The sequence below is a fragment of the Bos indicus x Bos taurus genome, chromosome 1 (genome assembly GCF_003369695.1).
Source record: "Bos indicus x Bos taurus breed Angus x Brahman F1 hybrid chromosome 1, Bos_hybrid_MaternalHap_v2.0, whole genome shotgun sequence".
NCBI lineage: Eukaryota > Metazoa > Chordata > Mammalia > Artiodactyla > Bovidae > Bos > Bos indicus x Bos taurus.
This window is the reverse complement of record NC_040076.1, coordinates 95,320,134-95,345,961: the sequence shown is the minus strand read 5'-3', so window position 1 is coordinate 95,345,961 and position 25,828 is coordinate 95,320,134. Positions and strand designations below refer to the sequence as shown.

The 25,828-nt window shown below is 39.5% G+C and overlaps 1 protein-coding gene across 10 annotated transcripts in view; it reads right to left on the bottom strand.

Moving 5' to 3' along the window:
• The window catches only part of PLD1 (phospholipase D1), a 274,854-nt gene that overhangs the window by 80,309 nt on the left and 168,717 nt on the right, over positions 1-25,828 (bottom strand). For all 10 annotated transcript variants that reach the window (XM_027541243.1, XM_027541253.1, XM_027541220.1 and 7 more), the window contains 2 exons: positions 10,868-10,981; positions 7,682-7,731 (listed from right to left, as the gene is read on the bottom strand). In XM_027541243.1, coding sequence (XP_027397044.1) covers positions 7,682-7,731; positions 10,868-10,981 — 164 coding nt within the window. The remainder of the gene's footprint in view (positions 1-7,681; positions 7,732-10,867; positions 10,982-25,828) is intronic.

The following is a 25,828-nucleotide window of genomic DNA, read 5'->3' as shown; positions in this document are numbered from 1 at the left end:
CAGCCTACTAGGCTCCTCCGTCCATGGGATTTTCCAGGCAAGAGTACTGGAGTGGGGTGCCATTGCCTTCTCCATTATAACTATCTAGAGGCAATAAAAGAAAAGATCAATAATGTTGGCTAAAAAACCCAAAACAAAACAAACTCATTTGCATGACACAAAACATAATAAGCAAAAAAAAAGAAAAAAAAAAAAGGCAAAGGACTTCCCTGGTGATCGCGTGGTTAAGCATCTACCTTCCAATTCAGGGGACACGGGTTCAGTCCCTGTACCAGGAAGATTCCACACGCTGCAGAACAAGGAAACCAGGGTGCCACGACTACCGAGCCTGCGCTCTAGAGCCGCGCCTGCTGAGACTGCATGCTGCAACACTGAAGCCCTAGAGCCTGTGCTGCGACAAGAGAAGTCCCCACTCGCTGCAGCTAAAGAAAGGACTTGCAAGGCACTGAGGACCTAGCACAGCCACAATAAATAAATAATTTAAAAAATAACTGAAGGGAGGAAAAGACCAAAGTCTTCCTAGAAAAATAGGTAAAAGACATGGACAATTCAAACATACAAAAAGATACATTTGAAAAGACAGTCATCTTCACTCATAATTAACAGAAATGCAAATTAAAACTATATTGAGAAAGCATTTTTTAACCTATGAGACTGACCAAAAAAAAGAAAGAAAGATAACCTATTCTGTTGTTGAGACTGGGTTGAAGTAAGCTCTCTCTTACATTGACGCTGAGAGTGCAAATTGGTATAAACTTGGAGGGGAATTTGTCAATATCTAACAAATTATCTATAGCCCAGCATTTCCATTCTAGAAACTTACCGTAAATATACAGTTCCAACAAATAAGAATGTATGTACACAAAGCTACTAATTATATTATTGCAATTGAAAAGTACTGAATATAACCTAAATGCTCACACAGAGAATGACTGGATTAACTATGGCCAATTTGTACATGGGGTCTATGCAGAGGCAGAAAGGAATGAAACTCTATGAACTGATTCAGAGTGATTTCCAGGATGGAGCATAAATTTTAAAAGAGCAAATACACAAGAGAATATGTGGTATGTTATTCTTATGAAACAGATTTGGAGAAATGAGAAAATATACATGTTTCTGCTCATTTGTACAAAAAGAAACACAGCCCAAATAACTTAGAAACTGAAATAATTTGTTACCAATAGAGGATAAGTAGATTAGGGTGAGAAAGATGGTGGGAAGAAGCCGAAAGGAGGTACAGCGGAGTGGCGCCTGTCTAAGCATGTCTGTCTTTTGTATAGTTCTGACTATTGGAAATCTGTTGCATACACTCAAAAAAGAAAAAAAAAATCAGGAAAGATATAGAAAAAAAGAACCCAAATGAAATACAAACTAAAGCAAGTAAACCTAACTGCTTTTCAAATTAAAACCATAATCCAAAGATACTTGGAACACTAGCTTTTGATGATATATACTCTTAGGCTAAAGACAAAAAGAACTATAAACAAATATTGGATTCTAGTGAGATATATTTTTCATAGTAGTTGGGCTAGCAATTTCTGTGTATTCTAAGATTGAGGAAATATATATATATTATAGACAATAGAAGTAGGTTTCTTACTGTGAGATAAAGAAGTTATAAAAATAGAGAGATGGCAAGAAGGAATCCTGTGGCATGGGACTGAAATGATAAGTATCAGTATGGAGATTAGACGATAGATAGATGGACAGATAGATAATGTGCATGCAAAAAGCCTACAGCAGTAATATCCTAGAAGCAATGATCATACCTCCTACCCAGAATTTGGTTTCTGATACCACTTTCCACTGTGCATGCATGGGTACTCAGTTGTGTCCTACTCTTTACAACCTCATGGACTGTAGCTTGCCAGGCTCCTCTGTCCATGGAAATTTCCAGGCAACAATAATACTACAGCAGATTGCCATTTCCTTCTCCAGGAGATCTTTCTGACTTAGGGATTGAACCCTTGTCTGTTGCATCTCCTGCTTTGGCAGGTGGGTTCTTTACCAGCTGAGCAACCGGGGAGCAAACCTATGTAAGTTCCTTGAAGAAACAGTTGATTGCCGGGCTAGTTACGGGAATGTATAAGATGGGTCTGAAACCCTTGTGCCAATGAAAAAAGGCTGATGGGCATACATCAAAAGCCTCACAGGCCACACTCCATACCTACTCCCCATTCACCCTTGCTATGAAATAATTCCTATAGAGTGGCAGAAATCTTTATTTCTTTATGAAAAATGTCTTTAAAAAGAAAGCTCAGGGTGAGTACCAGTCACAGGGACCAAAATGAAGATAAGGGTTCCAAGCTAGAAAGTAGATATGTTGTGTCCTGTCAAAAGAGGTGAACAGATCCACCACCCACTCTTGTGAGCAGAAAAAGTAAACTGAGAAATTACTTCGGCCAGTACAGTCATCCCTCAGTATCCACAGGGTACTGGTTCCAGGATCCCCAAGGATGAAAAAATCTGCCCTACTCTAGTCCTTTATGTTAATATAAAGTCGTATACCATTTTCACGTGATGTACACACATCCTCTTGTACACCTTAAATCATCTCTAGATTATTTACAATACTTATTACAATGTAAGTGTTATGCGAATAGTTGCCTGCCTGTGGCAAATTCAAGTTTTGCCTTTTGGAACTTTCTAGGTTTTTTTCCCTCAAATATTTTCAATCTGCGGTTGGTTGAATGTGGGCTGGGGAACCTGCAAAGTACAGTTGAGTGTACGTTATTCTGTGAAGGAAACTGACTCAACAGAGTAACAAACTTGGTGATGTTAACTTGTGGTGTGAGAATATACTGAAACAGTGTCTTCTTAATAAAACATGAGAAAGCCAGGAGCATGACAGGTATTAATAAAGAGCAATAGGCAGAAAATAATCACGGGGGCTTCCAAAGTACATGTCATGGAGTATTTGAGAATCTGGAGTTTTATATAGGCCTCCAAGACATATCTATTGTGAATGTTGGTGCAGATATAGCTTGAAAGATGAGAAATCTGATACAATAGACTCTTAAGTTTATCAGGACATTTTGTGAAAGGACTTGGAGTTGTTACAGGCATTTGCTGCTTAAACAAGTACTTCTTACATGTACATTTCTAATCCTAATTGAATACCTCTAGACCTTGTGTTAAATTATACTAAATGGGCTGCTAAAATGCCATAATTCACAACAATTATAAAAATGATAAAGAAATGCTTTAAGTTAAACACTAAATCCCTGAAGATTAGCATATCAGAAAATTATACACTAATCACAGCTGGTTTTCTTTTCAGGAATTCTAACATATTCATAGCAGCAGTTTTGTTATTTCTAAAGAACTGAAACAGGAGAAAACTACAGTTCTCTATCCAATTAGAGATTAGCTAGTTCATGTATTTAAAACCCACTATACTTTTATGAAAACAAAGCCAACAATACAACACTGTGCCTCAAAAAGGGGCATTATGTAATTAATCTATTCTTCCATGTTTAGTGTATGAGCATTTCCCCCACAGAGATGCCTGATTTTGACTTGTTCCCAGGGTACTTGGAACTCGTTTTGTAAGAGGGCTTAACATTAAAATTACTTCCTATGCTAAAATCCAATTTTTCCCCTGAATAGGCAAAGGAAGAAAAAGGGTCCAGAGTCCAAGGAAATGCTTCATAATAAGCTCAGGATATTTTTATGATTGAGAAACTAAATAATAGTCTTGTTCTGACCTTTTATTCTCCTATAACCTCACCTTTGCATTTTTACTAGCCACTGTCATTACTAAATGACTGTCCTGATTTTATTTCTTTTTAAAAGATGTATCCATTTTTATCTACTTTCAAATTTCATGCTTTTTTTTTTTTTTTTGCCACACCATATGGCATGTGGGATCTTCGTTCCCTGATCAGGGATCAACCCTCACCCCTGTAGTGGAAGCACAGAGTCTTAACCACCGGAGAAGTCCCCTGATTTTGTTTTTATCAATAGATCTTTTAGAACCTTACTCATTCACTATCAACTTCATTTTAAACCATTACCCTAGAGATAGGGTAATACTCTGGTAAATCTGTGTGCGTGAGTGCTCAGTTGCTTCAGTCGTGTATGACTTTGTGACCCTATGAACTGTAGCCCTCCAGGCTCCTCTCTCTGTCCATTGGGTTTTCACAGTGCTGCAGTGGGTTGCCATGCCCTTCTCCAAGGGACCTCCCTGACCCAGGGATCAAATCCACATCTCCTCCGTCTTCTGCATTGCAGGCAGATTCTTTACCACTGAGCCACCAGGGAAGCCCCTGGTAAATTTATGTCCTGGATAAAATTAGATACAACTTTTGAAAGTATTTATTATTGGTGATGTACATGTCTTATGTCCAAAGTTCTTTCTCAAGATTTTTAGATTGAGGAGACCATTTGTGAAAAATCACTGAATACTAAACAGAAATAGATAAGTTTAAAATTATATAGTCCTAAAGGCTTAATTCATTATTTTTACGGCTTCCAGATCATTTAAAAATCCACCGGCCATAAAATTTGCCTCTTTAAAGTATGCAATTCAGTGTCTTTTAAAAAAAACGTATATTCACAAAGCTGTACCATTATCACCACTATCCAATTTTAAGGCATTTTAATTACTCTGAAAATAAAAGCCATACATTATATTTGCCAGTATTTGGCCACAAGATTCAGGATTTTCTGGCATTTCTGGCATTGGGAATCTGTTCCAACAAAGGAGTGGTGGTTTTCTTTTAGTTGTTTTATTTTCCTTCCTTTGTTTTTGTGTGAACATGTTTTCAATTCTCTTGGGTATATTCTATGGAGCAGAATTGCTAAGTTATATGGTAACTCTTGCAGAAGGAAATGGCAATCCACTCCAGTATTCTTGCCTGGAAAATTTCAGTAGCCTGGCGGCCTACAGTCTATGGGGTCGCAAAGAGCGGCTGAGCGACTGAGCACCTGAGCGCATGTTAGCTCTATGTTTAACTTTTAGGGAACTACCAAACTGCTTTCCAAGGAGTCCACACCATTTTGAATTCCCAACAGCAATGTATGAGGATTCTAAAATCTTCATATTCTCATCATTATCTTTTTTATGTCTTAAATCATAGCCATCTTAGTGGATATAAAGTTGTATCTTATGATTTTTACTTGAATTTCTCTAATGATTAATGATGTTGAGTATCTTTTCATATGTTTATTGGCCATTTGTATATCTTCTTTGAAGAAATGTCTATTTAGATTCTTGGCCCAGTTTTAATTGGATTAGCTCTTTATTGTTGACTTGTAAATGTTCTTTGTGTATTCAGGATATGAATCCCTTATCAGATATATGATTTGCAAACATTTTTTCAGTCTTTTTTATCCCAGTTCCTTGATAGTGTCCATTGGAACATAAAAGCTTTTATGTCTGATGAAATCCAACTTAATCTATTTTTATTGTAAAGCCAAGAAACCTATGTTAATACAATGTCAGAATGATTTTTGTCTATGTTTTTTTCTAAGAGTTTTTACATTTTAGGTCCTGATCCATTTTGACTTATTTTTTTTGTATATGGTGTAAGGCCCAACTTCATCCCTTTGTATGTGAATATCCAGTTGTTCAAACACCATTTCAGGACATGCAATTGTCCTGAAACCCTTTTTGAAATTCAAGTGACCATAGTCATAAGAGTTTATTTCTGTATTCTCAGTTCTATTCCTATGACCTATATGTCTATCTTTACATCAGTATCACACTGGTTTTATTACTGTAGTTTTACAGTAAGTTCTAAAATTGAGAGTGTGAATCCTCCAATTTGTTCTTTTTCAAGAAAAGCTGATTCATTGGATAAGACTCTGATGCTGGGAAAGATTGGGGGCAGGAGAAGAAGGGGGTGACAGAGGATGACATGGTTGGATGGTATTACTGACTTGATGGACACGAGTTTGAGCAAGCTCCAGGAGATGGTGAAAGACAGGGAAGCCTGGTGTGCTACAATCCATGGGGTCACAAACAGTCAGCACGACTTTGACTGAACAATAACAGAGGTTGTCTGGGCTATTCTAAATGCCACATTCATTTTTTTGCACTTTTTTTTTCTTCTCCTCAGACTGGGTAATCTCACTTGACTTATCTTTAAGTTTGTTGATTTATCTGCCTACTCCAGTATGCTACTGAATTCTCTAATGTACATTTTATTTCAACTTATACTTGATTATTATTAAAAAAAAATTTAGTTTTTATGGTCTCTATTTGGAGAGTGATTGTTTTTTACTTCTCTTTAGTTCCTTAGATTTATTTCCTTCAGTTTTTTGCACATAGTTAAACTAGCTATTTTAAAGTCTTTCAAACTGTCTGTCAGGTCAAATTATGACTATCTTCTGAGAATTGTGGGAAGATGGGAGCTTTCAACCTATTCGGCTCCTTCCAGTAGTTGCCATGGTACGGGTTTCCTTTCACAGTGATGGGGAGTTGGTTCTCAAGGCTGCCATGGAACTGAGGAGAAGGGGATGGGCACACGGCAAATTAAAAAGCTTGCTGCTTTTACCAAGATTCTGCTGTCCTTCTTGAATAAACAAATTGTTACATGCCCTTGGTTCCCAAGTTCTGTAGAAGTTGATTTTTGACAATTTTTGCGAGCATTTTTGTTGCTTTTATTTAGGAGTGGATTTGGGGGTGTCTTTCACTTTTCACTTTCATGCATTGGAGAAGGAAATGGCAACCCACTCCAGTGTTCTTGCCTGGAGAATCCCAGGGACGGGGGAGCCTGGTGGGCTGCCATCTATGGGGTTGCACAGAGTCGGACACGACTGAAGCGACTTAGCAGCAGCAGCAGCAGCAGCTACTATGCTACGGGGCTTCCCTGGTGGCTCAGATGTAAAGAATCTGCCTGCAATACAGGCTACCTGGGTTCAATCCCTGGGTCAGGAAGACTCTCTGGAGAAGGAAATAGGTACCCATTCCAGAATTCTTGTCTGGAGAATCCCATGAACAGAGGAGCCTGGTGGGCTACAGTCCATAGGGTTGCAAAGAAGCGACTTAGCACGCACGCACGCAGGAGGCCACATACATACTTGTTGATCAAGTCCTCATCCTTAAAGCAGGGATGACCCCTTCCTGTTTACTTTCTAGGACTGTGGTGAGGGATCACAGGAGAAGATACATATGAAGTCATTTTTAAAATTTATATTTAATTTTTAATTGTAGTATAATTACAATATTGTCTTGGTTTTTGCTATGCATCAGTGTGAATCAGCCATAGGTATACATGTGGGGTCTTTTGAGGTGCCTTACAAATCCCACTTCTTATAAAAACAATTACTATAAGTAAATACAAATAAATTATAAAAACTGTAAAAATAGGGACTTCCTTGGCCATCCAGTGGTTAAGACTCAGCTTTCCACCACAGGGGGTTTGCATTCTACCCCTGGTTAGGGAGCTAAGAACCCAAAGGCTGCAGGGAATGGCCCCAAAAATAAAAAGTGTAAAAAGTTTTTAAAAATTTATAAAAATACTCTCATTTTTACCACCTATGCATCTCATGCTGTGATGGCTTAGTTTGAACAACTGTTTAGACAATTTAGTGAAAATAAGTAATTTATTTCTGCTAAGCATTTTGTGGGCTATCTTTTGTGAAGAGTTCTATAACCACACTATAAAAACACCAATAATTACTAATATGTCCCAAGAAACAACCATGCAGGAAAAGAAAAGCAGTTACTCACTCTCTGCTTTTAATTGTCCAAGGATGGAATTTTCTCCTCTGCACATGGTTCTGAAAACACATAAAGGAAAGAAACAATTAAAGAGATTTCAAAGGAATCAATCCCAATTGCAATGAGAAACGCTAGGCTGGAAGAAGCACAAGCTGGAATCAAGATTGCCGGGAGAAATATCAATAACCTCAGATATGCAGATGACACCACCCTTATGGCAGAAAGTGAAGAGGAACTAAAAAGCCTCTTGATGAAAGTGAAAGAGGAGAGTGAAAAAGTTGGCTTAAAGTTCAACATTCAGAAAACTAAGATCGTGGCATCTGGTCCCATCACTTCATGGGAAATAGATGGGGAAACAGTGGAAACAGTGGCAGACTTTATTTTTGGGGGCTCCAAAATCACTGCAGATGGTGATTGCAGCCATGAAATTAAAAGACATTTACTCCTTGGAAGGAAAGTTATGACCAACCTAGATAGCATATTCAAAAGCAGAGATATTACTTTGCCAACAAAGGTCCATCTAGTCAAGGGTATGAGCGACTGAACTGAACTGAACTGAATCCAAGTAAAAACAGAGCAAGTGCTTTTATGAGAAGATGCTATATAGGCTTTTTAAAAGTAAAGAAAAAAATATGAGTGTCACTTCTGTTACTGATGTTACTGATGTTTTGAGGTGGATAAATGGAAAAGTTACAAAATTGATATTAGATTTCAGAAAGTGAAAGTGTTAGTCACTCAGTGGTGTTCGACTCTTTGCGAACCATGGACTGTAGCCCACCAGGCTCCTCTGGAATTTTCCAGGCAACAATACTGGAGTGGGTAGACATTCCCTTCCCCAGGGGGGTCTTCCCACCCCAGGAATCGAACCTGAGTCTCCTGCATTGGCAGGCAGATTCTTTACATCTGAGCCACCAAGGAAGCCCAGAAAGAGATGTTATTTTAAAAAGATGGATTATGAATGAGTTTTCCCTCTTTGAAAAGGTAGCATTAGTTCCTTTGGAATTAAAGAAACTACTGTACCTGAGCCCTCTCCATAAAGCTAGAAAACCCCTTAAAAGTGAAAAGTATAGTCTCAAATAGCTGGCTCTACTAATGGTTTTGTTTCTCAAGACTCTGATAATAGACGATGAATTACACTGACAAAACAAAAAATTCTATGCTCCATCTGCTTTCTCTATGAAAGTAATTAAAACTACACTTACGCCTAGGAAATGCTGATATTATTAAAGATGATGCCAGCAAATAGAGATGTTTTTGCATAATAAAAGGATATAGTTTCGGTTGCTGAACAAAAGCCAAACATGTTATTTCATTCAGCTGGTTCAAACCCAAGAAAACAGTCATAGAAAGTAATTACAATTCCAAAAATAATATTAGCATGGCAAATGAAGTGGATAAAACCAAATTAAACATTATGTCAGTGCCTTAAATACTTCAAAAGCTTTGTTTGTCATGTTATAAATCAGATAATATGAGAAGTGGGCAAATCTTCAAGTGTATAGACCAAAGCACAGGGAAAGTTTTCTCATACTGTCACCGGGCAAAATTATCCCAGAAGAAACAAAACATCTTTACTTGAAACCCTGGCAGACAGAAAGACACATGCTTGAAAAGTCAGAAAGAAACAAGAGGATTAAAACAAAGATTTCCACCATAATGGTACACTCAAACCACTGGAAGGCCTTAGATCATGAAAGGGGTGCCTCTAGGGAGGAGGACACAAGCCAGAGCACATCTAAGCCCCCACCTCCAATCTGGCCAGGGCCCTGAATCCTCATCTGCTTCACACACTGGGGGTTTGGGACAAGACCTTATTTGTCCCTTCCCCACAAAAGAATTTGATTAGAAAGGTGGGAAACTACAAATGGTTCTGAAAAACGGGATATTAAAAGAAAATATCCAAGTGCTAGTCCTTGCTCTGACATACGATCCTGATCAGGGCACTTTTGTGTCTCATGTCACAGGGTTTGTAACTGGGAGCTGGATTTATGCCAGGGCTGTTGCATTTACTTGTTACTAGGTCACTCTTCTCAGCTAAGTGACCCAGAAAGAATGCCAGGCGGGAGTGGGGGTGGGGGTTGGGGGGCTGGTTTCCATCCCTTTCTGCACCACCTCTCTGTACTGCCCACCAGCTAGGACCTCTCAGTCCTTTCATCATCATCTCCTGGCCAAACCTGAAGCCTCGTGGGCCTTTTTGAGTGAATATGGACACTCTGCTTTTCAGAATATTGAGAACAGGACTTAGCATTCCCCCTAAAATTCTAACAATGAGACGGTAGGGAAAACAGAATTAAAATTCCAGGAGACAGGAAAGAACCTTCATGCTTCACTTACAGGCAGAGACTCTTATTACCAACCTTGTTGAAGGACTGCTGCCTAGAATACTCATAAACCATCATGTGCAAATCATGTCACTGTAAGCATTTATTTATTTATTTTTTATCTACTTACTACAAGGAATATGGAAAGCTCAATAACTATTTATGGCTTGAGGATAATTTTAAAATTATCTTTAAAATTAATTATGTATAAAGAACTTTATATAAAGTTCTTATCTCCATTTATAATATATATTAATACGTACTAAATCCCTGGTGGCTCAGTGGTAAAGAATCCACCTGCCAGTGCAGGACATATGGGTTTGATCCCTGGGTTGGGAAGATCACCCGGAGCAGGAAATGGCAACCTACTCCAGTATTCTTGCCTGGGAAATCCCATGGACAGAGGAGCCTGGCAGGCTACAGTTCAGGGGGTTGCAAAAGAGTCAAATACAACTTAGCGACTAAAACAACAAATAGCAACAACAAATAACTAAAATATTAGTAATTTTATATTTGTATATATATTGTGTGTATATATCTCATAAATGGAGATAAGCACTCTCTACTCTCTTTCTCTCTCTGTATATATATACACACACACACATATGTGATAGGCAATTAGTATAAGAGAGAGACTAATATTTAAGTTCTTTTATACTTACCAAGTGTCCTAGGCCTACCATGTAAGATTTTAGGCTCTATTTGAGTTTTATCAACTAGTGAACAGACCAAGATTCAAATGCAAAACAAAGAAATGTGTCCATCTGTTCAACGCTCCACTGAATAGATGTGGAAAAACATTTCCATGCCTCCAGCCAGTTTACAAGCATGACTGACTGAAAGCTGAAAACAGAGGATTTCAGAACTTTGGCACCTGTAGTTGAAGTGCATTATTGCCTGTAGAGCATTTCCTCCGCCGGTTGAAATGTCTCCTTCAAAACCTGGCAGAAGTGGTATCACAACATACACCCGGTATCTCTGGCTTCCCCTGCAAAAATCAGACATAGAGAGTTTCATCACAAGGGAAAAAAGACACAGTAACAGTTAAAATTGACAGCCAAGCAGTTCACGGTTTTGGAGACTGAGCGAATGGCTTCCCACAATACCCTCTATCACGTTCCAGGCTTTGGCGGAGAAGGGCATGTTGCTAGACTGAAAGCCAGAAGTGGCGGTCAGGCTAACCATTCGTAACAACCTGAAAAATAAGCTGCACTTGGCAGTAAAGTGGGAACCGTATCCACTATCTCTCTACCGTATCTCTCTCTCTCTCTAGGACAAAATTCCTTGTAAGAAGGCCTTGCGTGGACCCCATGGAAGTTAGAGAGGTGACAACAAAGATATTTGAAAAGATATTATCCTAACCATTTCTTGTGGACAGTAGGCATTCAGTTAGCAATCACTGAGTAAATGAGTTCCCACAGCCTAAATCTCAGGGGAAAGACAAGGTATTGGACCCAGGATATTTTCTAGTGCAGAAATCATCGTTCAGAAGCTCTGCTTCACCCCTGAAAACTCTGCTTCAAATGCAAAATATTACCGTGGGTCCATCAAGAATTTTAAGTAACTGACGTTGAGTTTTAAATCTCCTGCATATACAAAATATTTCTTAGCTCACTCTCCCAACTGATTAACAACAGCCTTTGAAAGAAAAGCCTTTGAGCTGCTTTTGCTAACTCAAGGATGTAACAAATGTTTAGAAGAAGAAAGTGTGGGTCCTTACTTTGATCTGCGTTCAGAAAGTCAGAAATTTGGAGAATTATGTTCAAATAGATACTGCCTCTTTGGAGGCGAGACTGTTAATGTCCTTATCTCTGGAAGACACACAGGAAGAAGGGCAAGTCTGGAGGTGGCCATGGTATCTACTATGGTCAGAATCTCACCCATTTATCTGAGAGGTCTACATTCTCACAAAGATGCTGCTGCGGGTTAATTTTCAAATTGGAATCTACCGAAACTTTTCATAATACATAATTCCTAAAGTGCATTTTCTTTTAAACCGCTACATTTTTCTTTTTTTTTTTTTTTAAAAAGTGCTACATATTTCTTTTGGGTGAATATTATTACTACTCTCAGAGGGGTCAGACTTCATTACTGAGGTCAGCTTACCAAATGAAGACTAGGGAAAGTGTGGCTTGAGACAGAAGCCACAGCCAACAGGACAGAGTCTAGAGGCCTTTGAGCTTAACTGCAGAGCCAAAAATGAGGAAATCTGAACTAGGGTACTGTAATGGCATGAATTAATCACTAGATGGCAAACACAGTTTGAGTTGGAAAATTTTTTTTTAAAAATATGAAGTGTTAAAAGTTCTCTGTCAGATAAGGGTAAGAAGCTCACATTCCTAGATATTAAGCTAGAAAATGGGAAGAACAGAAAGAATACCTAAGCTACTGTCCCACCAAGTGAAGTCGCTCAGTTGTGTCCGACTCTGCGACCCCATGGACTGTAGCCCACCACGCTCCTCCATCCATGGGATTTTCCAGGCAAGAGTACTGGAGTGGGTTGCCATTTCCTTCTCCAGAGGATCTTCCCGACCCAGGGATTGAACCAGGGTCTCCTGCACTATAGGCAGATGCTTTACAGTCTGAGCCACGGTATTTAAAAGTCCAAATGAATTTTATACTTGAAAATTGACACCATCTGGCCTCAACAAGCTGGTCTGAGTGCAATGGTGTTTATCATTAATCACAGCCAGTTACAGACGTCTTTGGAGAAGGAAAGGGCAACCCACTCTAGTATTCTTGCCTGGGAAATTTCATGGACAGAGAAACCTGGTGGGACTGAGCACACATGCACATGGTCTCAACTGTTTTTACAGAATCACCTTTAGTCTGATTCTCCCAGACCCACACTCCAGTGACGGGACATCACTGCCCTCTGTTCAGAGGTACACCCGCACTAAAGCAGGTTAGCCAACCTAACTTGTCTGTCCCCAAGCCTGGACGTCCTTCTCCTCACAGGAACCCTCTTCCTCTTGCAGGACTGAGGACTGGCTCTTCGCACCAGGCCATCCTGGATATGCCAGTCAGAACTGACTTGCTTCTGCCTCCACATTCCTGCTGCACGTGGCGGGCATGCCTACTCAGCACCTTCTTTGCTTTACACAACAGTGACAGGTACGTCTGCTGGCTAGGATATGTGATAAGCCCCTTTGAAACACAGGACATATGTCCACTTCGCTTTCTATTTTGGGCAGTGCCCAACAGAGAACCTTTGCACAAGCATGCACCTGGTACTATTTGCTTTGAGAGGATGGGGTCTGGTTGGAAGAATGTTTGCTTCTGGAATACCTCTGATAGACAAGAGGTTCAACAGGATATTTTTCTTTAAACTAGATTACATCTTAGTTGAATTTTTTTATTGTGGTAAAACATAAGTATTAGTCAATCAGTCGTGTCTGACTCTTTGGGACCCCATGGACTCTAGCCCACCAGACTCCTCTGTCCATGGAATTTTCCAGGTCAGAATACTGGAGTGGGTTGTCATTTCCTTCTCCAGGGGATCTTCCCAACCCAGGGATTGAACCCACGTCTCCTGCACTGCAGGCGGATTCTTTACTGTCTGAGCCACCACGGAAGCCAGTGGTAAAATATATGTAACATAAAATTTACCATGTTAACCAATTTGAAGCATACCATTCAGTGTTATCAGTTACTTTCACATCTTGTGCAACCATCATGATCTCTACTTGCAAAAGTTTTTCATGAGCCCAAATAGAAACTCTGATAATTTTGCAATAACTTCCCATTTCCCCTCCCTGCAACCTCTGGCAATGTCTAATCTACTTTCTGTCTCTAGAAATGTGCCTGGTCTAGATATTTCAGCTAAGTGGAATCAAACAGTATTTGACCTTCTGTGGCTGATTTTATTTCACTTAGCATATCTGTCAAGATTCATCCATGATGTAGCATGAGTCAGAATTTCCTTCCTTCTTATGGCTGAGTAATATTCTGTTATATGTAGAACCACATTTGGTTTATCTTGTCATCTGTAGGCGGGCACTTGTGATATTTCCAGCTTTTGGCTATCCTGAATAATGCTACAGTGGATTTGTTATTGTTGTTCAGTCGCTAAGTTGTGTCGGACTCTTTGCAACCTTGTGAACTGCAGCATGTCAGGCTTCCCTGTCCTTCACTATCTCCCAGAGTTTGCTCTAACTCCTGTCCATTGTGTCGATGTTGCCATACAACCACCTCATCCTCTGTCACCCGCTTCTCCTGCCCTCCATCTTTCTCAGCATCTGGGTCTTTTCAATGAGTCAGCTTTTCACATCAAGTGGCCAAAGTATTGAAGCTTCAACTTAAGCATCAGTCCTTCCAGGGAACATTCAGGATTGATTTTTAGGATTAACTAGTTTGATCTCCTTGCTGTCCAAGGGGCTCTTGAGAGTCTTCTCCAGCATTGCAATTTGAAAGCATCAATTCTTCAGTGCTCAGCAGGGAATGTGGGCATATAATATTTGAGTCCCTGTTTTCATTTATTTTATATACCCAGGAATGGTGTTACTGAGTCACATAGTTATTCTATGTTTAGCTTTTTGAGGAATCACCAAATAAATTACATTTTTGAATGGATAACATATGCTCACAGAACAAGTCTTCAGAAGTGGAAGATTATACAATGAAAAAACTTCTTTTTCACTCCTTTGTCTCTAGCCTTCATTTCCCCTCCCTAAGGGCAATTCATATTACTTTTTATGTTCTTTCAGAAATAGTCTATGAACTTATAAACATATATATGCATTCCTTCCTTCTACACAAATGTTAGAATCACTGTAAACATGTTTCTGAATTTTTAAAAAACTAATTTATCAATATATCCTGGAAATTCTTCGATATTTGCACTTAGAGAGATGCCCATTTTTAAAAACAAAATGACAGTATTCCAAATCCATGCCATGATATTTAAACCAGTTCTCTTTTGGTGGGCACTGAATCATTATGGACTTCCCTGGTGGCTCAGACGGTACAGCGTCTGTCTACAATGCGGGAAACCCGGGTTCGATCCCTGGGTTGGGAAGATCCCTTGGAGAAGGAAATGGCAATCCACTCCAGTACTATTGCCTGGAAAATCCCATGGACAGAGGAGCCTGGTAGGCTACAGTCCATGGGGTTGCAAAGAGTCAGATGCGACTGAGTGACTTCTTTTTTTTTTTTTTTTTTTTTTGCATGCTGTATGGTTCTATTTATGTGAAATCCAAGAAAGACAATGCTAATCTGGCATCAGAAGTTGGCTGCAGAGGACAATGGCAAGGCAGATACAAGAGAACTTTCAGGAGTAACACAAAGGATCTATATTTTGCTGCAGTTACACAAGTATACATACAGTTATCAAACCAAAATGAAATGTCTGAGAACAAAGTTGAAGGACTAAAGCTACAGTAATCGAGATGCTGTGGTATTAGTAAAATAATAGACAAATAGATCAATAGGCAACAGAATAGGCAGCCCAGAAACAGACACCCATAAACTTAATCAATGTTTGACAAATAAGCAAAAGCAACACAATGGAGCACAGTCACTTAAACAAATGCTGATTTTAAAATCAGATTATTTTCTTATTATCAAATTTTAAATGTTCTTTGTATATTTTGGATAATAGTCCTTTATCAGGTGCATCTTTTGTGAATGTTTTCTCCAGTCTGTGGCTTGTTTTCTAATTTTCTTGACATTGTCTTTTGCAGAGCATAATTTTTCATTTTAATGAAGTCCAACTTATCAATTATCTCTTTCATGGATGATGTCTGGTGTTTTATCTGAAAAGGCATCACCAGTTACAAAATAAATGAATCATGGGGATGAAATGCATAGTATGGGGAATATACTCCAGAATATTGTACAGTGACAGATGGTAACTAGATTTATTATGGTGATCATTTTGTAATGTATAAAATACGGAATCACTATGTTGTGCATCTAGAACTAACACAAGTGTTGTAGGTTAATTATACTTAAAAATAAATATGAAAATAAAAACTTAAAAAGACATCACTATACCCAAAGTTATCTAGGTTTTCTCCTATGTCATCTTTTAGGAGTTTTATAGTTTTGTGTTTTACATTTAGGTCTGTGATTCAAGTTAATTTTTGTTAAGGGTATAAGGTTTGTGTCCAGAATCATATTTTTGCATGTGGATGTCCAGTTGTTCTAGCGACTGAGTGACTTCATGTTCACGAATCATTTCAAATTTTTTGCTACTCCAAAATTCCAAATACCTATTTTGCTATGTGTGCTGACACACATAAGTTGCTTTTCACATTGGTTAGAAAAATCTCAGAAGTAATATTTTTGGTCTTGAATACCAAGTATTTGTTATTCTGTGTGTAAAAGATAGTTCCCTTGTATCTTTGTGTTTTTTTTAAAAGCAAAGATGACTTCAAAATGTAGACATTTGGAAATGTCCTATAAAAACCTTCTATCTTTGGACAAAATATTCTTGAAGAGTCAGTTTGTAGAAATCAGACTACTCACATTTTCTTGTTCTTGGGACTCTGTTAGTTCTTTGCTCTTTTTCTTTTTTCAATGTAGCAGTTTTTTAATTTCCTTAACAATGAAATTTTTAAGTTGTGTTCAGGAAATTAGCAGAAATGACTTAGATTTTCACTGCCATAAAAAACAAAGGGCTCTGGAATTTTAAACTATACAACTGTTGCTAAGTTTAAGTCAATGAAGAGAAAATTTTATGTGCTAGCATGTCCAGTCTCCCTTCTTGATCCAGTCCCTAGAAAACAATGGTTCCTGGCTGCTAAGAATTCTAACCTCTTCTGAAACATCCTTACAACGTTGAGGTGGTGAAATGACAGCAGTTGGTGTACGGCAAGAACCTGAGCCCCTACTGTGCAGAATTATTTATGACTTTAAAAGCAAAAGAAGAGCTAGTGGGCACCAGGTCATCATGCAGGTGATCGCTTTATCCACTTTAGTTCAGAACAATTTTATAAAATTGCATTCTCAGGCTTTTTGTTAAAATACATTTTTCTTTCAGAATTCACTAACTCTCACAGCAGTGTTACGTACGATAGCTAGAAATTGGAAATAAATGTCCAATAATGGGGAGATGATTAACTAAATTATGTTATAGCCACTCACGGATATAACTTCATACAGCCACAAAACAACCACTGTGATCGCTTCCTAGCAAAGTACTTCTGGTAGGCTACAGTGCTAAAACGGCCCTAATGCAAAGCTGCAATCACAAGACAATCACAGATGTGGCAGACTGATACTATTAACTATTAAATTTTTCTCCTTAAATGTGTTTACTTCCCTCCTCAGCAACTGGAGATATGAAGGAGGCCTTGCTCTAGGATGATGCTCTTACAGAGGAGTAAGGGCACAAAGATATCAGCTTCTTAGATTTAAGGAGCTGGGTAGAGATCCTTTGAGCTGAAGCAGGAGTTTAAAGAAATAAGAGTGATAAAGAAAATGTGGTACATATATACAATAGAATATTACTCAGCCACTAAAAGGAACGAAATTGGGTCCTTTGTAGAGACATGGATGGTGGACGGACCTACAGACTGTCATATAGAGTGAAGTAAGTCAGAAAGAGAAAAACAAATACTGTATATTAATGCATATATGTGGAATCTGAAAAAAATGGTGTAGTCATTTTTACAAAGCAGAAAATAGAGGCACAGACCTAGAGAACAAATGCATGGACACCAGGGGGTAAAGGCAACAGGATGAATTGGGAGATTGAGACTGACATATACACAGTATTGATACTATGCAGGCAGGCTGAGTCCCTTCAGGCATGCCTGACTCTTTGTGACCCCATGGACTGTAGCCCTCCAGGCTCCTCTGTCCATGGGATTCTCCAGGCAAGAATATTGGAGTGGGTTGCCACACCCTCCTCCAGGGGATCTCCCCGAGCCAGGGATCAAACCCACATGTCTCATATCTCCTGCATTGACAGGCGGGTTCTTTACCACTGGTGCTGGTACGATGTAGAGAATAGATAACTAGAACTTACTGTATAGCACGGGGAACTCTACTCAATGCTATGTGGTGACCTAAACGGGAAGGAAATCCCTAAAAGGGGGATATATGTATATGTAGAGTTGGTTCACTGTGTTGTACAGTAGAAACTAACACAGCATTGTAAAGCAACTATACTCCAAAAAAATGAAAGTAAAATAAAGAAATGAGTGAGACTCAGGGCAGGGACTCTGTCCTTTGTCCTCAAGTAGAATTCCAGGGAGAACAGGACAGGCCCTATTCACTCTCAAACAGGATATGGAGCCTTGAGGATCTGAGCCTTGCTTCCAGGGAACACTCAGAAGTGATTATCAGCCTACAGGATGTGGAAGCAATAGAAGAGAAAGGACAGAAAGGCAGGTTTGAAAGGAGAAGGCTGAGGCCCCCAGGCTACATAAACAGATGCCAGAACAGGTTTGAGCCAGATCCATACTAAGCGCTAGGAGCCCTTTCCAAAAGACCCAGGGCCCTGAGAGTCTATACCAAGAATGTGGGAGAGGAGGAAAGACCAGGGAGCATCCTGATGGACTGAATATGAAGCAGAGATAACCACAAATCATTGAATTTGGTCACATTTATCAGGAAGTAACTAAACTAATTTTCCTTCTATTGTATAGAAGTAAAACTTGAGACAGAACTCCAAGTGAGTTTTGGGAAAAGGAAATAAATTACAATTCAAAAAGTATGTCTATATATGAATATGGACCAAAAAGAAAATAGGAAAATAAAAAGCAAATTGTCCAGGTGGTGAGAATGTGGGATCTCTAATATTTTTAATTTTTGTGATTGCTGAAATGCTCTCTGTCCCTTTAAAAACAGAGCCCTAATTCAAGCAGTGGCTTTCCTCAGGCTTCCCTCCCTGCTCTTCTCTCAGGTAGAATCCCCTCCTCCTTCCCCTCCCCCTCAGCATGGTGCAGTCAGAAGAGGGGTCTTCTGCTCAGAGTAGGGTCTCAGGATCTATAAGACGGCCTTAGAGGAGCTCATTGTGCTTCTCCTGTGATGAGACATTTTACTTTTTGAGAATTTGAGATTTATAGATCATATTTCATTGCCATAAAGATCAAGAGCTGGTATAAATCCTCTCGTTGTAGATTTTGCAGCAGTGAATGTCGCCAGAAATAATAACTGTGGTTGGGGCTTCGTGTTTCTTTATGGGGAGAATTGTACTCTACAGTGGTATCAGTTATGGGAGAGTTGGTCTCTGTAGCTTCTCTGTGGTTTGGGACATGGCCCATTTTATTTTGTGTTTGGCAAATCTTTTCAAATGCAGTAAACCTTTCTGGACTTCAAGTTCTTTCATCTGCAAATGAAGGAGTTGGTGAAAATTATTGCTAGTCCACTAGAAATGCTGGTTCTATTTAGCACGACTTTGCATATTATATGTGAGACTTTATAGATAGGACACTGCATACTGTGTTGTGCAACACACATAATTTTTTTCATTGGTTGTTTTTTGAAAATGGCAAGCTTTTAAAAAATAATTTATTTATTTTTATGTATTATTTATGGCTGTGCTGGGTCTTCATTGCTGCTTGTGGGTGGGCTTTCTCTAATTGCAGAGAGCAGGGGTTACTCTGTAGTTGCTATGTGTGGGCTTCTGTCGTGGAGCACAGGCTCTAGGTACGTGGGCTCAGTAGCTGTGGTGCATGGACTTAGTTGCTCCACAATATGTGGGGTTTTCCCAGACCAGGGATCGAAACTGTGTCCCCTGCATTGGCAGACAGGTTTTTTTTTTGTTTTTTTTTTTAACAATCAAGCCACCAAGGAAGCCCCCAAAATGGCAAACTTTTAAATGTAAGAATGTTCAGGGTTAGTCCAGCATGTGTAACTTAGACTTCAGTCTAGGCTTGATAACCTTCGGCAGGCATGTCCCTCAGTGCAAACAAGATGTCTCAAATAAGACTCGGAAAAATCTCTTATGAAACTACACTACAGCCCAGTCATTTTCATTCTCATTTCAAAAAAAGAATCTTTCCTTTCTTTCCTCTCTCTGCCAAGGCATGTGCTCAGACTCAAAATGATTGCTGGCCTCTGCCTGGTATTAATCTTTCTGCTGAGAAACCATTTATCTAATTTTTGGAATCAAATAAGAGCAACTAAATGATCTAAATCCAAACTTCTCCTGCCACATTCTGTCATCTCTGCCTTAATGTAACCTCTTCTCCAGGAATTTTAAACAATTTGGAGGTTATCCCACAAGGTAAAATGTGAAACCAGCCATGGGCATACTTAAATTTCATATTTTTCTACTTTTTTTATTGTAACTGCAGCTTAAATTTCTTTAAGACAGTGATTCTGAAACATACCCAACGTGTTCTTTCAGCTTGGTACGCAAATTATAGGATATGGTAATTATAGGATGTAGATTTTTCTTTAAACCTAAGAAATATTTATCTATCAAGCAATTACTTTGAAAAAACGAAAGAAAATGTTCATCTGATTAAAAAAAAAATTAAGGTAAAGTATCTCTCCTAGATTTCTGGGAGAAATGAGAACACCTCCTCTTCCCCTGGAATGAGCAAAGTTTTGTAGTCAAGCTACAATGGTACAAGGTAAAGAGCACAAGTTGAAGTCCTGAAGACATGATCTGAGCCCCGGTTACACTCATCAACAGCTGTATGATGTAGGCAAGTTACCATAATCACTCTTGGCCTCAGCTGCCTCATCTACAGAATGGAAATCATTTGCAGCCATTTCATGTGAGAACTGATGAAAGAATTAAATAAAGGAATGCATAAAAAGCATGTTGGATTGGAATGACTCAAAAGTGATTTGATAACATTATTAATCAATCAACAACCAGTGATTTCAATTAGAAAGCTTGTACACCTTCAAATGCCTAAAGTTAAAGCAAAACTGAACTCACATTATGTTTTGGAATACATTTTATTTTATATTTGGGAGGAAGGTGTAATCCAGTCAATAATAAGGAATCCAAAAATTGATTCCTATGAGGAATCAGCTATAGATTTCTGGCAGGCCACCTCTAGACAGAATTTCAATCATGTGCCTCTACTTGTCACAAAATGAAGAAGCACCAGTCATAGGGAACCAAAGTAAGTTGTCCTTCAGCAATAGTCATCTAGTAATTTTAAATGGGTCTCATTCAACATCCCTTTAAGAAAAAGCTTGTTTCTAACATGAATATTAATTTCTAAATAATTGATAGAAATTAATAGTATTAATTTCTAGATAGTTGAACCAGTCACCCTAAAGGAAATCAACCCTGAGTATTCACTGGAAGGATGCTGAAGTTGAAGCTCCAGTACTTTGGCCCCCTAAAGTAGAGAGCTGACTCATTGGAAAAGACCCCAAGGCTGGGAAAGATTGAAGGAGGATAAGGGACAACAGAGGACGAGATGACTGGATGGCATCACCGACTCAATGGACATGAGTTTGAGCAAACTCTGGGAGATAGTGAAGGACAGGGAAGCCTGGGGTGCTGGGACTGCAAAGAGCTGGACACAACTTTAGCGACTGAACAACGACAACAATAAACAGTTGATTTGAGAATTGTGATTCTTTATCCCTGCTCGACTTTAGTGTGAGCTAGCACATTTCCAGATGATGAATATCATGGAAATAACATAGTAATTTCTTACATGAGCTGGTCCTTGACAGTTTTCAAATTGCTTTCACATCTATTCATATGGGTTAGGTAAAGCAGATATTATTATTCTCCTTGTTGGTGAAAAAAATGGAGTGCCCAGAAAGGCAGAAGTGATAGATTCGAAAGGTCATATGCCTATAGACAACAGAGCTGGGAAGAACCCAGATCTCCAGACATCCGGTTCCCAATTACTTTCAGATTCTCCAGAGGAGGTTCCTCATACCATCACTCATGGCCAAACTGTAAGCATCATCTGGCACTATTCTACAGTTGTAGGAAGCATGAAGAGTTTGAGAAATTTTCAAAACTCTATTTTCCAATGCAGTTTAATATCAAAATACAGACGCATTTAAATCAACTTCCTATTTCACTGCATGTGTCAACTTCGTAGTGATAACGGTGCAAAATGAAGTTTCACTTACAAATTTTTTACTAAGGCAGCAAAATCATGCATGTGAAAGTTCCATAAGCAAAAATGGTTTCATCCTCAGAAACCATCCATGTGTGGCATACGTGGTTTTACATTTTCTAGTTGGATCAATCGGTTATACTCTGTCTTTTGGCTTATTCAGACATAGTACAAAGTGCCAATGTTAGGCTGTGGATTATGATTTCTTCTCCCTGATCTCTAGTCCTATTTGAGCTGTCAAAGACAGAATTCTAGCTGGCTGAGAGCTGGTCGCACCTTCAGGACAGTTTTGGTTTTTAGAGCAGACCTTTTGTTTTCTGCAGAGATTCCCACAGCTATTTTTGGTTCAGCACTGGTGAACAATATTCTGAGGCTCTAGGTTATGAATCAGAACATGGAGGCTTGGCCTGGTTCTGTAAAGAATTATGGATGCTGAGAAGGAACCAGGAAAAAGTAAGGAGGTCAGAGAACTCATTATAGGAACTGGTGTGGGGCTGCCAGTGCTGGTAGAATAGTTAGCAATTTAAAGACTCCGATCTCTCTAAGGTGGGAGGGCTCTGGAAGAGAGCCTGTGTTCCTTGGTCAGGCTGGCCGAATACTGATTGCTGTTTCCCTCCATCTGCTTTGTGATGAATTCAATTCTTTTCCCAACAGCCAAAATTATACTTGTTGCTAGGCATGTGACCCTGGCAGGGCAGTTCTGAGACTGAGAAGAGTGGAAGGAAGAGAGAGGGGTAAGCTTGGGGATGGCCCATGATGGCTCTCAGTGAGAAGGAAGCTGTCTACAGCCTCTTTTTACCAGTTTCCTAAGAATACAAGCTCACAGGTTTGAAATTATTCCATAAATAAATATTTTATAATTTGGAATTAACACAGGAAATGAACAATAATGTGGAGACACAGAGAAGGGGGGAAATGTGAAATATGATTCCGGGATACGTGTGTGTGCCCATTGGAAGTCTGAATGAGTGATACACATGCCACTTTGCAGTGACTGTCGAAGCAAGTGGGACTATTGTGAGATCCATGTGAAATGACACACAGCGAATTTGAAATCTGATGATTTCGTTTCCCAGTTTCTACAGAATGAGCTTGAAATGGCCCATTTTTAATGTGCTCTGTGAACTCCCAGGCATGAGATAAAATCTGCAACAGATGCTACCTTGCCAGGCTCTCTAACCATGGATCCGAGGGTCACTGGGAAATGTTCCATCAGAATATATCTTAAAGTTCTTTCCAGCTCTAAAAAGTGCTATAATTTTAGAAGAAGTGCAAATTTCAGAAGACAAATTAATATGCTAAGGAAAAATATCCTTTCAGGTTCCGAACAGTTAAAAACAAATCTTACAGATACTTATTAAACCATATACTATAGGGAACTATTAACTGGGATGAACGAAGCTGAGATTCATCCTACTCTGATTAGCTGATCACAGCTCCAAAATTCATGATTCACTGCTCAGCCCAATGAGCACATTTGTCAACTAAATGTATTTTTGTGACTTATTTCAATTTCATGAAAAAATTATTTTTCTTTTTTGTTCAATGTGTTTTAGAGACCAAGAGGACACTCCTGCATCAATAAAATGCAAGAGTTGACAGAAATATAATGCAGTTTTGTAAACGTAAAATTGTTTCCTAAAACTGGGAGACTGAAAAGGATGCAAGGAATCTCTCTGTGTGTGTATGTTTAACTGTAAACAGACTGTTTTTAAGTTATCTCAGAAACAGTCTTATGGTGACTTTCTTAATAAAAGCATTTGAGAAGGCAAAGAATAAAGATCATCTGTAAAAATACAGACCGTCATTAATATTTATAGCCATATATCCTGTTCTAGGGGCTTCCCAGGTGGCGCTGGTGGTAAAGAGCCTGCTTGGCAATGCAGGAGACTTTAGAGACACAGGTCCGATCCTTGAGACATGAAGATCCCCTGGAGGAGGGCACGGCAACTCACCCCAGTATTCTTGCCTGGAGAATCCCATGGACAGAGGAGCCTGGAAGGCTACATAGGGTTGCAAAGAGTTGAACACGACTGAACCAACTTAGCACGCATGTATGCATGCTGTTCTAGATGAGTACTACATCATCTTGGCTGTGCCCTGGAATTACTTGTAAACATTTATAAAATAAAAGTGCCTGGGTTCCCCTTCAGGACATTCTGATCCAGTAAGGCTGGAGTGGAGCCAAGCCCTCTGTGTTTTTGTGAAATGGTGATTATGATGCGTAGAACGGATCCTGCAGCATGGGTGAGTCTTGCGCCACACTGCTCAGAGGCCCTCACTGTGGGCTCAAGACAGCCATTACCTCAGCTGCTGAGACTGCTGGCTGCTGCCCCTCACCACTCATGCAGGGTGGTCCTTCTCAGGAACTGACCGCCAGAGGCCAAAGGAGCCTGCCTCACTCAAGGTCATACCCATTTCCCGGAGTCGGCCTACATCCAATGACCGGTCAACAGGAGGACAAGGTTATAAAGGCCCAAACTGCTTGCCTCAATGTGGAGCAACCCTGAAGTGGCCTGGAATCCTGTCAATGAATGGGAGATACAGGTGGCGCAGTGGTAAATAATCTGCCTGTCAGTGCTGGAGAAGCAAGAGATGCCTTTTGGATTCCTGGATTGGGAAGATCCCCTGGAGTAGGAAATGGCAACCCACTCCAGTATTCTTGCCTGGTAAATCCCATGGACAGAGGAGCCTAGTGGGCTAGAGTCCACGGAATTGTAGAGTTGGACATGAGTGGGCACGGAGCCAAGCTGCCAAGCTGCTATGGGATGCCCTTGGTCCGAAGTCCAAACACTTGGCCTCAAAGCTGTTTTTGTCTTCTGCTGTTAGTGTCCCAGACAAAGCACATCACCTCTTTCATCTGTTGTTTTTTTTTTTCCATCTGTCTTAACTTTAAAAATGGGGCAAAGAAAAAGATACATATTGCAATCCCCAGACCAATCACTAAAAAAATGAAAAAGTATTAAATGCTAATAAAGGCATCAAACAGAAAAAAATAAAAATGTACAGCAACAATAATAACAACAACAAAACTATATGATCTACTTTCAAGAGTAGTTGTGAAAATTCAATGAGTCTGTAGATAGAAATTGTGAATTATATAAAGTGCTGTGAGCTTCCCTGGTGGCTCAGTGGTAAAGAATCTGCCTGCCAATGTAGGAGACACAGACTCAATCCCTGATCCAGAAGGATCCCATATACCCTGGAGCAATGAAGCCCGTGCACCGGTACTATTAAGCCTGTGCTGTAGAGCCTGGGACCCACAGCTAATGAGACTTTGTGCTACAACAAGACAAGCCATCACAATGAGAAGCCCATGCACTGCAACTAGAGCAGCCCCCACTCGCCGCAACTAGAGAAAAGTCCATACAGCAACAAAGACCCAGCACAGCCATAAATAAATAAATGAATATTTTAAAAATGCTGGTAGTTGCCATTGTAATTATTCTTAGGTCTAAAAAGCCCCACATATTTTTATGTGAAAAAAGATATTAAAGTACTATATGGCATTGGAAGTCAAAAAATGGTTTAAGCTCCAAATGTATGTGTACTTAACATTCTCCACTGTATACGTTCAATGAATTGAAACAATAAAATGTAGTGATTTTCTTGGGCTTCTCTGGTGGCTTACTTGGTAAAGAATCTGCCTGCAATGCAGAAGACCGGGGTTCCATCCCTGGGTCAGGAAGATTCCCTGGAAAAGGGAATAGCAATCCACTCCAGGTTTCCTGCCTGGGAGATCCCATGGACAGAGGAACCTGGTGGGCTGCCGTGCATGGGGTTGCAAACAGTCGGACACGACTGAGTGATGAAACCACAACCAGTGATTTTCTGTATTT